This window comes from Diaphorina citri, unplaced genomic scaffold, assembly GCF_000475195.1.
Source record: "Diaphorina citri unplaced genomic scaffold, Diaci psyllid genome assembly version 1.1 scaffold846, whole genome shotgun sequence".
Lineage (NCBI taxonomy): Eukaryota > Metazoa > Arthropoda > Insecta > Hemiptera > Psyllidae > Diaphorina > Diaphorina citri.
In genome coordinates, this window is record NW_007378278.1 from 21,335 (window position 1) to 35,033 (window position 13,699).

At 39.0% G+C, this 13,699-nt stretch overlaps 3 protein-coding genes across 5 annotated transcripts; 2 read left to right on the forward strand and 1 right to left on the reverse strand.

The window, feature by feature from the left end:
• The first annotated feature begins 136 nt into the window (after positions 1-136).
• LOC103512510 (40S ribosomal protein S18) lies at positions 137-2,562 on the forward strand. The gene is made up of 4 exons (XM_008477271.3): positions 137-293; positions 738-923; positions 1,135-1,236; positions 2,251-2,562. Exons 1-4 carry the CDS (start codon positions 291-293, stop codon positions 2,419-2,421), a joined length of 462 nt encoding a protein of 153 aa, XP_008475493.1. The 5' UTR covers positions 137-290; the 3' UTR covers positions 2,422-2,562.
• LOC103512512 (alpha-methylacyl-CoA racemase) lies at positions 2,399-8,930 on the reverse strand. 2 transcript variants are annotated; one of them, XM_008477275.3, is made up of 7 exons: positions 8,783-8,930; positions 5,947-6,156; positions 5,508-5,649; positions 5,018-5,161; positions 4,157-4,400; positions 3,646-3,853; positions 2,399-3,400 (listed from the first exon to the last, which is right to left on the reverse strand). In XM_008477275.3, the coding sequence occupies exons 2-7, from the start codon at positions 6,052-6,054 to the stop codon at positions 3,101-3,103; spliced, it is 1,146 nt and encodes a 381-aa protein (XP_008475497.1). In that variant the 5' UTR covers positions 6,055-6,156; positions 8,783-8,930; the 3' UTR covers positions 2,399-3,100. The 2 variants fall into 2 exon arrangements, with proteins under 2 accessions (XP_008475497.1, XP_026681756.1); XM_026825955.1 differs by lacking the exon at positions 8,783-8,930 and adding an exon at positions 7,347-7,448.
• Positions 6,546-13,593, forward strand: LOC103512511 (dnaJ homolog shv). 2 transcript variants are annotated; one of them, XM_008477272.3, is made up of 6 exons: positions 6,546-6,822; positions 10,102-10,328; positions 10,635-10,938; positions 11,198-11,412; positions 11,955-12,152; positions 12,579-13,593. In XM_008477272.3, exons 1-6 carry the CDS (start codon positions 6,563-6,565, stop codon positions 12,641-12,643), a joined length of 1,269 nt encoding a protein of 422 aa, XP_008475494.1. In that variant the 5' UTR covers positions 6,546-6,562; the 3' UTR covers positions 12,644-13,593. The 2 variants fall into 2 exon arrangements, with proteins under 2 accessions (XP_008475494.1, XP_008475495.1); XM_008477273.3 differs by lacking the exon at positions 6,546-6,822 and adding an exon at positions 9,068-9,349.
• The last annotated feature ends 106 nt before the right edge of the window (positions 13,594-13,699 follow it).

A 13,699-nucleotide genomic window follows, 5' to 3' on the forward strand; every position in this document is an offset into this window, starting at 1 on the left:
TCACCAAGTTTTTCGATTGAAGAATGATCAGTTATCGATATCAAGACCACAGATTTCTAGAAATCCGCATTTAAACATTAGAAGTAGGACCAAAAGATATGTCATAAACGATGGTGTGATCGTGTGAACGATGCTTATTTTAGTTTTAAAATTCCTCGGAAGAGAGCGCTGTTGTTTATCGATCATTGCCGAAGTTAGCTTTGTTTACAAACAGCGCTTAAAATCAAAACATTTCAAGTGTTGGGTTTTTGGTCTAGGGAATTTTCCTGAGGTGATTCCAAACTATCAAAATGGTAAGTTTCATCCTGATTTATCCCTGTAATCCTTCAGGATAGGTGTCCAAACCTTAGTTCTGTTAGAGCTCTTTACTGCGATGTTTTGAAAATGACACCCGTCTGTCTAATGGACCCTATCATTTTCGTCTCAACCTCAGAACACCGGAACATCCTCAATAAGAATAGGTCATGAAATTCAGAAACCTTTTATTTCTTTGATTATAATCTCATATTTGGCTATAGTCAATAAATTACCTTGGTGAAGATTTTCATTATAATTTAGCTGAACTCGTAGATTTCTTTGATCACATCCTTCAGACATGGTGAGACTATCTCTTGTTTAGTAGGTACTGTACTTGAAGCTCTTTAAGTCTATACAATGTTGACCCTAAACTTGTGAGGTTGGATGTACGCTACATTTTATAGGTAGTCAGTTAACCCATTATTTCTTGTCTTTTTCAGTCTCTTGTAATCCCAGAGAAATTCCAACACATTCTTCGTGTGATGTCCACCAACATCGACGGAAAACGTAAGGTCATGTTTGCCCTGACTGCCATCAAGGGTTGTGGTAGACGTTTCTCCAACATTGTCCTCAAGAAGGCTGACATTGACTTGAACAAAAGAGCTGGTGAATGCAGTGAAGAAGAGGTAATTATTGTGTATTTCATTATTGACTGGAGCTTCAATATAAGTTAACATTGGTTTATGTTTAGCTCTTGGATTTAGTGATCTGATTTAAGTACTTTGAAATCTAATGGATGGTTGAATTGATTGTAACAACCCTCTTTTGAAATGGGCTTTTAGCTAATTCTGAGAGAAATCATTGTCATTAATCAAAGTTTTGTTTTTCACATTTCAGGTTGACAAAATCATCACCATTATGACCAACCCCAGACAATACAAAATCCCAGACTGGTTCTTGAACAGACAAAAAGACATTGTTGATGGCAAATACTCACAGGTAAGTTTATCAGTAAAATTGATTGACTTTGTTGAGTCTGAATGAGCAATCTAATTCAAACAATATTATTTTGTACATTTTTTTTTTAATTATTATTATTATTATTATTATTATTATTTTTTTAATTTGTAGATTTTGGTTGGGTAATATGGTAATACATATTTGTCCAGTACAATTTTACAGAAGAAAACTTTCATTTTGAGATGAAGCTTGGCAGAAATACCCATAGAAATAGTATCTACAAGAGCATAGTTTTAATTGAAGTTTTTGTCCCTATTTCTTTGCCAAAATTGCATTTTATGCAATGCCTCCTGGGTTGTATGTTTCATGCAGATGGTCAATACCCCTGTACCTCATTGGATAGCTGCCAAACACCTACTTGTACAAAATGTGGGATCATAAGGTTGTGTTCCAATTTATAGCTACACTCTTTTTACCCTTCATTTTTAGTCCATCCTTCCTTTATTATTACTAATAATAAAAGGTATAGTGGACAGACTATTGTTACCTTCTATTTTTTCTTTATCTCTGAGCTATAATTTCATTCTCTTATCTTCAAGTATATTGATACACTCTTCATCTTATTCGGGTACACATTAAATTACATAGGTACTTAGGTACTAGGGAAAAAATCATTACTTTACTACCATGTGCATTTATACCTAAGGTATGTGACATACACTAATAATTTGTATGTTGCACAATAGATGAATGCTACAGCAAATGTATGGACTTGTCGGGAATGTTTTTTTGATTGTTTAGAAATATTTCTGTATGTTCCATGCAACAGCACTTTTCGATCTTCTAACAGGATTATGTAGGTAACATTAATGCTATAGTTCTATGTGGCTAAGAGTAATAGTTTTAGGATCACACCAGTTGATGAAAAGCTGAGAGAAGGTTGTATGGAAGAAAGTTCTAATAATACCCGACCCTATATTAATTCAAGTAATGTTTATGTTTGGTCATCTTCTATCACTAATTTTGTTTCATTTTCCCTCTTCTGTTCCACAGTTGACCTCCACCGCCCAGCTTGACTCCAAACTGCGTGAAGATCTTGAGCGACTGAAGAAGATCCGTGCCCACCGTGGTATGCGACACTACTGGGGTCTGAGAGTACGCGGTCAACACACCAAGACTACCGGCCGACGTGGTAGAACTGTGGGAGTGTCGAAGAAGAAGTGAGAAGGTTTGTGCGGAGAGAGGTGCGTTTTTGTTTTTTATATACCCTTGTATCTATCTGTTGTCAATATATCAAATATGTTTCAATAAAGGTGAAGAACACGTGTGGGGTGTTTTATTTATGAGAACGTGATGTAGGTATAATTTTTTTGGTTATTTACTTGTCATCTACCCAGTTTTCAGCCAGTGTAGAATAGGTATACTTGGTTATGCAGCCTTCATAGGAGTGCAGTGTCAATGTCCTTTTTACCCCAGCAGTGTAATGTAAATTTGGTAAAGAGAATGGATCTTCCTTGTACAGCTTAAAGTAAGGGTTGAAAAAAAAGGGGGAAATGAAATGAATAAAAAAAGAAATGACAAGCTTAACCTTTGTTTTCTCATGGAAAACATTTGAGATTATATTGAATTATGGTATCACCCATACAATTTTACACCTAAATGAAAAAGAATTCATAGTGATAAAGAGGATGCCACTCATGTATGTTTTCTATCAATTGAGAAAATTTTGTGGCAGCCCACTTCTAAGAGTATCACCTAAATTACAAGAATAAGTCCTACCAGTTGATGTCAATCAAAATACCATTGAATTATAAACGGATCTTCCAATTCAACTTCCATCTTATGAAAGCTTTGACTCTGCCAGGAATCAAACCCAGGACCCTACATGTGAAGTCTTTAGAGGCTACAGTTTCGAGTTCATCTCGATAGTCTCTTCAATCACATCCTCTCGTATCAACTCCTCAATATTAGCATCGCTATAGCCAAAGTGTCGCAGTACTTCCCTCGTATGTACCCCCGGGGCAGGGTTGTGCTCGGTGATTTTCGACGTTCCCGGTGTTCGACTGAGGCGGGGAGCAGGGGCGGGGGCAACTACCCCAGCGCGGTTGGGGATGAAGCTTCCTCTGTGTACATTGTGGGGATGAGAAGTGGCCTGGGAGAGAGATAGCACTGGGGTGACACAGGCGTCAGTGTTGTCAAAAATCTGAAATAGCAACAAGTGTTCTTTTTAATTTATCTCCAAAGCACAGAACCGAAAAAAATTGATTTTGCCGGGAATTGGATCGAGAACCCCCCAGCGTGCATCACACTACCTTGGTGTCCATAAAGGTTATTTTTAAGAGTGTTTTCCGCCGTTTTTATTTCGTAACGAAATTTCGTGTTAGGTTGCTTAAAAAAATTAACAGAGTGCCTCTCGTCTTCACTTATCTCTGCCTCATTGAGACTTACCTCACACCACTCAGCCTGTGTTTTCTCCTTGAACTTCTCCGTCAGTTTGGCTCTCCCCGTTTCGACTTCATGCTGAGGTAGCTCCTCCTCAGTCATCCCCAAACCCGCTAGGAGTTGTGCGTAAAACTGCGACTCTAAAGCACCCACCGCCATAAAGCGGCCGTCTTTAGTTTCATAAGTGTCGTAGAAATGTGCCCCTCCATCCAGTCTGAAAATGTAAACGCCAGGTCTTGAATTTGATTTCAGAACAGCTGGCCGTCTCCTTTTTTTCTCTTCAATTTCGGGACGATAAGACCTCTGTTGTTTAAGTTCCCTTTATCAAACCTCGGGGAAAAAACCGATAACTGAGCATTTTTAAGTGAAAGTAAAGCTGTCTCCACACAGTCAACATCGTCGACCAACGTGGATCGATCTACGAGGTGGATTTACGTTGTCGAGGCAGTGTACGGTTCGATCGACGAGGTCGCCTATGTGTGAACACAACTTAAATAACTGACTTTGAAGAACTCACAGGTTTTCACCGCGCGGTTTATCCCAAAGAAAAGTGTCCTGGGTTCGAGTCAGCCAGCTGCCTAGGTAGGCCGACCCCTCCACCATATTACAGTCTATCACCTGGCCCCGGCCTGACTTGGACCGCTCAAACAGGGCCATCACTATGCCTAGAGCACACATGAGGCCACCACCGCCGAAATCAGCCGCTAGGTTGCAGGGTGGGGTTGGGTTCCTGTTCCGCCAACCGAGGAGAGATAGAATTCCTGTAAGCGACGGGGAGATTCGTATGAGCTTAACCCATCTTTTCTGCCCCTACATCTGAGCCCGGGACTGCCAACTACCGAAGGAGTTAGATTTCGTTTGACTGGGGCAATGGCTAGGTACTACAATAACAACTTCTAAGCCTCAGAGTGGGCTTTTTATGTATGAATCGACGGGGAGAGAATTCATTCTTATGACATAGTGTCCTCATACAGCGCTATTAGTTACCTCTGGATTTTATGTGGTACACAATATGGAGTTGGAATTTTTATTTATTGGACAGAAGTTCTGCTGAGAGTCCTGAGGGAGCTCTTCCACACAACCACTGTTCTTTCTCTTTCACTGTGAGCCTTCGATATATTTTACGAGGGATGTCCTGAGTGTTCCTAAATTTCGTGAGTCCCGTATATCCCAATTTCTCTTTTTCTTTGGGGTCGAGTGGATTGGAACACATCACATGCCTTGAGGCACACTCCATTTATTTTGTCAAGGATCTAAATTTTCCTTGCCCTTGGGATCAATTAAATTTGATCCTATTTTAACATGCTTATTATTCCGTGGACCATATGATGTCTTTACCTAAAGTCTATTCTGTGAAATTTTAGCTGCAGCAACTTACCCGATAGTCCTAAGTAATTAATGTCATGTCCTGCCATAGAGGAGTACGGGCCATCCTGTCCATAACCACTTAGTCTAGCATAGATCAGTCTAGGATTGGATTTACATAGGACATCGGGACCCAGCTGGAGCTTTTCCATCACCCCTGGAAAATTTTGACGTAAGATCCATCTTATAAAGGTTCAATTGGCCTTTGATCTTAAGGGGGGTCCACACATAGTCGACCGGATGTCGCCTGACACGTCCACACTGCCTTGACAATATAGATTTATCTCGTCGATCGACGGCCGGTCGACTATGTTTGGACAAATGGACACACCTTGAGATTTATGTCTTTCTTATCCCAATGCTCAGTTTGTGAGTGAATCAAATTAATAACTTCTTGCACATGTATGCATTTCTTCGCCCTTTGGTAATACTTATTACGTCAAAACTTTTGTGGTAGGTACGAAATGCAAGTGCGTTCTCGGAACGCTGGCTTGGTACCTTACCTTTTCTGAAAGGTTCCAAAATGACGTCTGACTGATTAGCGAGATTTTTCATGACCGAGAGCCCTTTGGCTTTTTTCAGGTTGATGCAGAGTGACTTTTTCCCATAACCAACCGTGTCCTGAACAAACGGTTGTGCTCCATGCTGTGGGAGGGAAAACCAGTTGGGTAAACTCGCTTGGTGGTTAATCGTAAGCAAAAAAGGGTGCAAGAGGTAGATAAATAAAGCATTAAAAGTCTTTCGAAGTTCCAACCGATTTTGAATTTCATTTTTTTTTTTTTTTTTTTATTCGCTGATAGAGTTGTTTTTTTTTTATAGTTTGAGTTCAATCCGAGGTTGCCCTTGGTATTAATTATAGGGAAATCCTCGTTTCATCTCAATCCCGAGTTGGTAAAACCCCCAGCACAAGTATATTTATTATAATGTTAATATGTATTATACCTTATCGATTCGTATAACAGTCGCTCCAAATTCGTTCAGGATCATTCCACAGAAAGGCGCAGGTGCTAAGCCGGCAAATTCCAACACTGTGATTCCTTTCAACGCCATGCTCTTTTTTTGGTCTTGGAAAGGGGTAAATTTTTAGGTCCTCGATTGACGATGATCAGCGTGTTTCACATTTAGAAGGGACCTTTGGTCAAAGGGTTAAATCTATTGGGGAAAATAAAGGGTGAAAAAAATCATCAGCCAATAATAATATGTAGGAGTAAAAAAATCTGTGCAATCCATAAAGAGGAAAAGAAAACTCGCAAAATGAGTTTTCATAGCGAATAGCTTCCTAGTGACCCAAAAGACCCAAAAAGCACAATCCCAACCCAAAGTTTTAACTTTGCCGAAAAATTAATAGCTCAACCCCCAAGAGAAATTAGCTTAAAAATGTGTAGGTACCGACAAAAGGGTAATGTTTACCCTATTGCCGAGGACATCTTATAAATTTTAAACGTACACAGCTTTGATCTCAAAAAGCTCAGGATTCGGCGTTACCCTAATTTTACGTTTTAGCCAAAATTATTTTTCGATATTTCGGTGACAAACCAAAATCTTCGAAGAGCTAAAAATGAGTGCCCATTTGCGTAAATCATCATTCAGCAGTAGTTTGTTTTATTGTATTTTAACAATCTTCCGGAAAAACTACCTACACAAAAGGTCCGTTATGACCTTGTTAAGACGGTTTTATTCGTTTCTCAAGTACTTTGTGTTTGTTATTATGGCCGTTGTTTTTATAGTTTTGCTCCTTGAGCATTTTACTGACCCGCCCAAAGTCAAGCGGACACATCGTGGTTTCAACCCTTACCCACCGCGGCCCAAGGCTTCAAAGTAAGTACCTATTTCCTTTATATTTTACCTACAACCTACAAGAAATGATGCACAAGGCTTCAAAGTAAGTACCTACTTTATATTTTACCTACAACCTACAAGAAATGAAGCACAAGGCTTCAAAGTAAGTACCTATTTACTTTATATTTTACCTACAACCTACAAGAAATAAAGCACAAGGCTTCAAAGTAAGAACCTTTCTCCTTACTTTCTATTTTACCTACCCTCATCTCCCTTTAACCTATACAACTTACAAGGAATCAAGATGAGGGATTCGAGGCAAGTACCGCCTTACTTTCTATTTTACCTACCCTCAAACCCTCATCTACCTTTTACCTATACAACTTACAAGGACTCAAGATCAGGGACTCGAGGTAAGTACCTCCTTACTGTCTATTTTACCTACCCTCATCTACCTTTTACCTATACAACTTACAAGGAATCAAGATGAGGGATCCTTACTTTATTTTATCTACAACTTCTAGCTATTACCTACAACCTACTATACATTTTACTTTACTTACCTAGTACTTGTCACACCACTTATTTACATATTATGTATATTAGAGTTAGGCACAATGAAAATATAGGAACTTTCCTTTACTAATCGTACTTAATCGTAGTGATTATGATTAGTTGATTACTTTAATGTTTAGGTTTAGGCACAACAGAAAGGTAGGTAACGGAAAATGAACTCTGCCTACTTGCCTTAATTTATGTACGTACCTACACTAGTTTATCTGTCTTATATGAGACTCCTATCTCACATATTTCGTGCTTATTCAAATTCGTAATTTTATGTACCCACCTAAGTAGGTAATTAGGGTTATGCACCTAGCTCTTACCTAATAAACCTTGAAATGGCGAGAGGTAGGTATAGGTCAGAGCCTTTGATATGGCCAGCGCCATAAAAAATGACATTACATATTTTCAAGAGGTTGATAGAGGGAACTGTAACTGCTAAGGTCTTACCGTCCCAAGAGCGAAGAGAGAAGGAAGGCAGAAAAGGAGAAAGCCAGCCGTTCCGAGAACGAACCTTAACTGTTGAGGAAAAAATCCACCTTGGACAGAAATCGAACCCGCAACCAAGCGGTTACAAGGCAGACGCGCAACCCTTCAAGCTAACTAGGCTGGCTAACATTAAAATAGATTGAATAAAGCTCTGACGCTTGACACGATGACGCGCTTTGTACTTGTACGTCCGCACATGTTGAAATAAAGCGCCGCGCCGCGCTAACGCTGTTTATCGAATCCTGTTGGGACAACAAACGTCGCGCTGATTGCCCTGCTAGGGCCTGCTGGGATAAAGCAGCGCCATTTGGCATGTTGCTGACTCCGACGCGACGTTAGGAATGCTGTTGGGTAGTTGGGTTATCACTACGCCACGTATGTTGGTCAATTTTGGAAGAAAAAATACCTAACAATATTTAACGCTAAACAGGTTCAAGGATTTACGTGGATAATCAGAGTGGGTTTTACCCTGTAGAAATCAGTTGTCAATAGAACATTTTCTTAAAGATTGTAGTGGTACCTACCTACTTTGAGGCACCGCTGTCCCATTAGGTACTTCAAGGGGAACAAATAAATTACCGGTAATATTACAATCTCTGTGATATGGAGAATCATATACAGAGATATAGGACGTGGTAAGTAAACCATAAATAAGTATAATTACTTATTATCTGTAAAGGATGTACGAGTAGATTTACGATTATTATCCGACACAAATTATAGGCAGGTACCCAGTCCGTGTCCACAAAACGAGGGCTTCGATGTGGACGAACCTTGCGCACGTGCCATACGATCTCACGTGTGGAGTTGGTTTGTTTAATAAAAAAACGGAGAACGTCAAGAAAGTGGAATCACCAACCTGTTAAAGTTGATTTGAAATTCCTGAAAAAATAGCTCTTCTCGCCCTAATCCCCGTGCATGCAATGATTACTAAAAAAAATATTCTTACCAGGAAAAAAAGGTGCCTATTTCCTCCTCGAAATCGCCCTTATTAAATAAGAAATTATCTTAAAAAGTTCAAAAGCTACGAAAAGATACGAGATAAAAAAAAGTCAAAATTTACAAGTTGCTGATAACTGATGAAGGATGGCTCGCTTCCCCAACATGAGTTGCTGACAACAGATTACGAATGACTCGCTTCTCAAACGTGAGCTCCCAGATGTTTTTTATTTACGATTTCATTTCGACCAATCAGATTATTCCACATGCAAGACCGATACATGACCGATACACGCAAAGTTCTGGGCCGCTGTGGCTGTGATTATTTTTTGTGATTTTTTTAATAGTTTCTTTTTCTGTAGTTCCTTTTGTACAACTTTGATCTCTACCTCTACTGAAATAGCAAGGAAATGTGCCACCGGTGGTGATTTAGCAATTTTACTTCAGACTGGAATGCACCAGAGATAATCCGAAGCAATTTTAGTGTCTACTGTCAAATCTGACTTATCACCATGAAAGACCTTTGGCTGAGTGTGTTCATGCAGATAGCTCTATGTGTGATATCAGCGAGCTCCAAGTAAGTTTCAAATTCAAATGCTTTTACTTCTGCCAAGAAACTCAAGAAGGACTGAATTTGCTTTGATTTCATGGCTGAGTTCAGTGAGGTGATAGATACTGTATCTGTAAATGCCACCAGTGTGATCTACTAATCAAGGAGACTTAATCAAAATGATGAGCACCCGTAATGAAGAAACCAGATGAATGATATGGCAGAGAAACCTACTTACATACTATAGAGAAAGATATAGGATTTTTAACCGACTCCCTTAGCTAATAAGAACTTGGGATTCTTAAATCACAAGAAGCTTTGTCAGTGCTGTAGCAGATCTTCTAATTGTGGAAGGAGAATGTACATTCCTTGTGCAGATAGCCACTAGCAAGTTTTGATTGTACTGAAATTAAGGCATTTCAAAGGCTGTGTTCTAAACTTTATTATATTTAGTTGGTAACTTGGATGATTGTTTTAGAAATTTTTCATACCTAGTAAATTCAAAAGGGCAGGTGCCCAAATATCCTCCCCTTTTTTCAATTCTTTAATTTATGCCTGGACTTGCTGTCAGACAATTAAATAAAGGGGAGGATAAAATGACAGGAATATATTCTTAGTTTATGCTAATTAGTAGTATCACAATAGGGCTGCCTGGAAGAGACTGACAAGAAATGCTGCCCCTATTTAATTAGGAAAAGGCTAGGAGAAAGAAGAAGAAGAATTAGTATCCAAAATTCATCTGTTAATCTTGTACCTATCCCCCCCCTTTTATGTTTCAGAGAAAGAGATCTCTATGAAGTTTTGGGAGTACCTAGAAATGCAGACAGCAACAAAATCAAATCTGCATACCGAGCCCTGGCAAAGAAAATGCACCCTGACAAAAACCCTAATGATGATCAGGCCCAAGCCAAGTTCCAGGAGTTAGGTGCTGCTTATGAAATTCTATCGGACGAGAAGAAGAGACAAAGATATGACCAGTGTGGAATGGAATGTGTTAAGAAAGAAGGTAAAATATTGGAATTCAGGAATAATTATGATAAAAAGAGTACTTACCAGAGTACCTAAATGAAGAAAATGTATAATATTCAGTGGAGGAGGTATTATTACTGCTAAATAAATGCAGTTATGAGCACTTGTACAATAAGTTGCCTCTGAATTTAGGATGCAGAATTCTTGATTTTATTACCTTTTTTTTTTCTCTCATTTGATTTTCCTCTGCATCATAAAAAATGTGAAAGAGACTTCTTGTAAATCCTATATAATGTTTTTTGTTTAGATAAGTAAATTGAATGAGATTGAATTTTTCTTACAGGTATGATGGAAGGTATGGATCCATTCTCAAGTTTCTTCGGGGACTTTGGTTTTCACTTTGGCGGTGAGAATGAAAGAGAACGGGAAGTGGCTAGGGGTGCCAACATTGATATTGATCTGTATGTAACTCTGGAAGAGCTGTACAACGGCAACTTTGTGGAGGTGACGAGGAACAAGCCTGTGATGAAGCCAGCACTTGGGACCCGGAAATGCAACTGTCGGCAAGAAATGCAGACCCGACAGTTGGGTCCTGGACGGTTCCAGATGATGCAGCAGACAGTCTGTGATGAATGTCCTAATGTTAGGTAAGAGTTGTTGTTAAAAGGTGGGAGCAAACTTCAATAGTTGTTAATGTTATTTGGGGTAGGTACCTAGTGTTTGTATACTTAGTCAAGTGCCTTCCTATAGGAAATTAAAGCCTTAAAGTCTTTTGTTGATTATGTTATTAATAAATAATTCTTGTAAATTAAAAATACCTCTCAGGCAAGGGAAATGCTTTGTTTGATAAATATCAAAATTAACCATTCTCACTCAACATTCACTGAACTACTTTTCTTCTTCCAGGTTTAAAAACGAGGAGCATCACTTGGAGGTGGAAATCGAGATGGGTATGAAGGATGGACAGCAGACCAAATTCACGGCAGAGGGAGAACCTCACATTGATGGAGAACCTGGAGATCTTATCTTTCACATCCGAACGTTGCCTCATCCTCGATTTGAAAGGAGAGGGGATGATCTGTACACCAATATTACGATCTCCTTACAAGATGCACTGACAGGTAAAATTATTTCTGCAAATGCTTCTTTATTGTTTTAAAATATCAATATAAGGATTATAAGGCTTTGTCACTAAAATACACACCTCAAAATACTCAATTTTTGGTTTTATAAAGTCGGGTACATATGATATTTATCTGGAATTTACACTCATAAGGACATAGCCTGATTTACACCAGCCCCATATTCCACATAAAACCGTTTATCATAGGAGCTAATACCACTTCAAAATTAAAATCAATTCCGGATTAATCTGACGTGGTTTGATCCGACTTGTATTGGTCTTAATCTCAAACAGTGCTTCATATTCCTATCAAATATACAAGACTTTATGCTTAAACTGTCAGGGTTAGGGTAATTTTTCACTCTTATTCGTACAGGACGCACAAGTTATATTCTATTTACTAAAATATCGCTCCTATTTTTAAATACTGCACCTCTCTTGTTAGACTGCGAAAGTAAAGGGTCTTTTCAGTCCTATGCTGGTAGTATAAACAAGGTATACATATATTATGTGTTCTATTCTACTCCCTCTCGTCTCCAGGGTTCAAATTTGACATCGATCAACTCGATGGTCGCAAGATCACCGTGGAGCGACAGAAAATCACCTGGCCTGGTGCTCGGATCCGCAAGAAAAACGAAGGCATGCCCTCCTATGAGAATAACAACGCTAAGGGCGTCCTATATATTACGTTCGATGTCGAGTTCCCTAAGAATGAACTGTCGGAAGAGGAGAAAGAAGGTAAGAGACAATGCTTTTCTTAAGGAAGATGACCAACACCTCTGTTGTATAGGGGCTAGAACAATGGACTTCCGGTACTGAAAGTTGGTGGTTCGAGTCCAAGTCAAGTTGCCAAAGTCAAGAGAAAGACTTTTTTTTACCAGCATTCATGGTAACACAATTGAAATTTATTTCCCTGAGGAAATGACTAGAGGTGGCTTTCCAATTACCAGTGACTAGAGATCCCTAAGAAAAGTTCTGTCCATTTCTCCCGCCCCTTTCATTTTAGATCAAAACAAGTACATAGTTAATTATCTCATTGACCTCTGATTGTGTCACGCTAGTCTCATCCAAAACATCTGATTCCCATAATATGATTTCTCGTCTTACGTTTTCGTCTCATTTCTGTTTCTCACCGCTCACCTTGTTTTCGACTTTTGTTTTCAGTTGTGCGGAAGTTGTTACAGCAGAAATCTATCAACAACGTGTACAATGGACTGAGAGGCTATTAAAGCGCCATGGGTCACTATCTAGTCAATTTCAATTAAGTTGCCCACCTTAGCCACATCTGAGTCGGGAGGGACACCATTTACCTTCCGGGTATTCGTGGACGTGAACCATTTATTCTGTAATTTGTCAGCGTGAGACCATTTACCCTTGGTATTTGTGGAGGTGGACCATCTACCTCGCGATTTAACTGGAGTAATCAGTTATCCCTATCACTGCAATTTGTGGATGTGAACTATTTATTCCGTGATTTGTCAGTGTGAGACCATTTACCCCCTGTTATTTGTGGGGAGAAACCATCTATCCATTGATTTAACGGGAGTGACCGTCTACCCCCAACTCTGGAATCTGTGGAGGTGAACCATTCTGTGATTTGTTGATCGGAGACCATTTATCCACCTGGCATTTTTGGAGTTGACGTAACACCATTTATCACACGATATTCGTAAACTGTTGCTGTTATGTTTTATCTAAAGATATTAAATCGTAGCATTTACGTATATTATGTTTTATCGAAAGATCTTTAGAGGTGGCAAATCACAGGAGCATTTATTACAAAATCTACTTAGAGTCTTTTTGCCTTTTGGTATTTCGGTGTTATCTTGGTTAGGGTTTTAATTTCGCAATTTTGCAATGAAGACAGTACAATGTACTTTACGTTCCGCCATCACTTTGATGATTGCCAGGGTACATATTAAAATATTGTGAACTTGAAATGATCACCTCGTTGACCCTATTCCTCTCGCTTTATAATCAACTGGACCCGAGTTTGATTCTCGCCCGGGGTATGTAATTTTATCCCCCTCTAGGTGGCCTACACGTTTTGCAACCTTTCATCTAATGAAAGTGACTGCCTGTACATTATTATGTGTGTAAAATCAGATTTGTTCTTCTTTTGTAATATAATATTTGTACTGAGTAATAATATACCTGTTTTATGGTAAAGTCAAGAGTATGTGAGCTTTTTTTTCTATTTGGAGTAGAATCGTTCTAGTTATAAATATGTATATGTAAAAAGTCCGACGAGCGGTAAATCCTAGGATTTACCGCTCGTCGGACTT

Excerpts from the sequence above, each read along its gene's own strand:
- LOC103512510 (XM_008477271.3), top strand. Across the intron at positions 924-1,134 it reads GTGAATGCAGTGAAGAAGAG|GTTGACAAAATCATCACCAT; the intron begins GTAATTATTGTG and ends TTCACATTTCAG. Across the intron at positions 1,237-2,250 it reads TTGATGGCAAATACTCACAG|TTGACCTCCACCGCCCAGCT; the intron begins GTAAGTTTATCA and ends TCTGTTCCACAG.
- LOC103512512 (XM_008477275.3), bottom strand. The coding sequence starts at position 6,054 with ATGGCGTTGAAAGGAATCACAGTGTTGGAATTTGCCGGCTTAGCACCT. Across the intron at positions 5,650-5,946 it reads CTGTTATACGAATCGATAAG|CATGGAGCACAACCGTTTGT; the intron begins GTATAATACATA and ends TCCCTCCCACAG. Across the intron at positions 4,401-5,017 it reads TAATTACTTAGGACTATCGG|GAATTCTATCTCTCCTCGGT; the intron begins GTAAGTTGCTGC and ends CGTCGCTTACAG.
- LOC103512511 (XM_008477272.3), top strand. The coding sequence starts at position 6,563 with ATGAGTGCCCATTTGCGTAAATCATCATTCAGCAGTAGTTTGTTTTAT. Across the intron at positions 10,329-10,634 it reads GGAATGTGTTAAGAAAGAAG|GTATGATGGAAGGTATGGAT; the intron begins GTAAAATATTGG and ends TTTTTCTTACAG. Across the intron at positions 11,413-11,954 it reads CTTACAAGATGCACTGACAG|GGTTCAAATTTGACATCGAT; the intron begins GTAAAATTATTT and ends TCTCGTCTCCAG.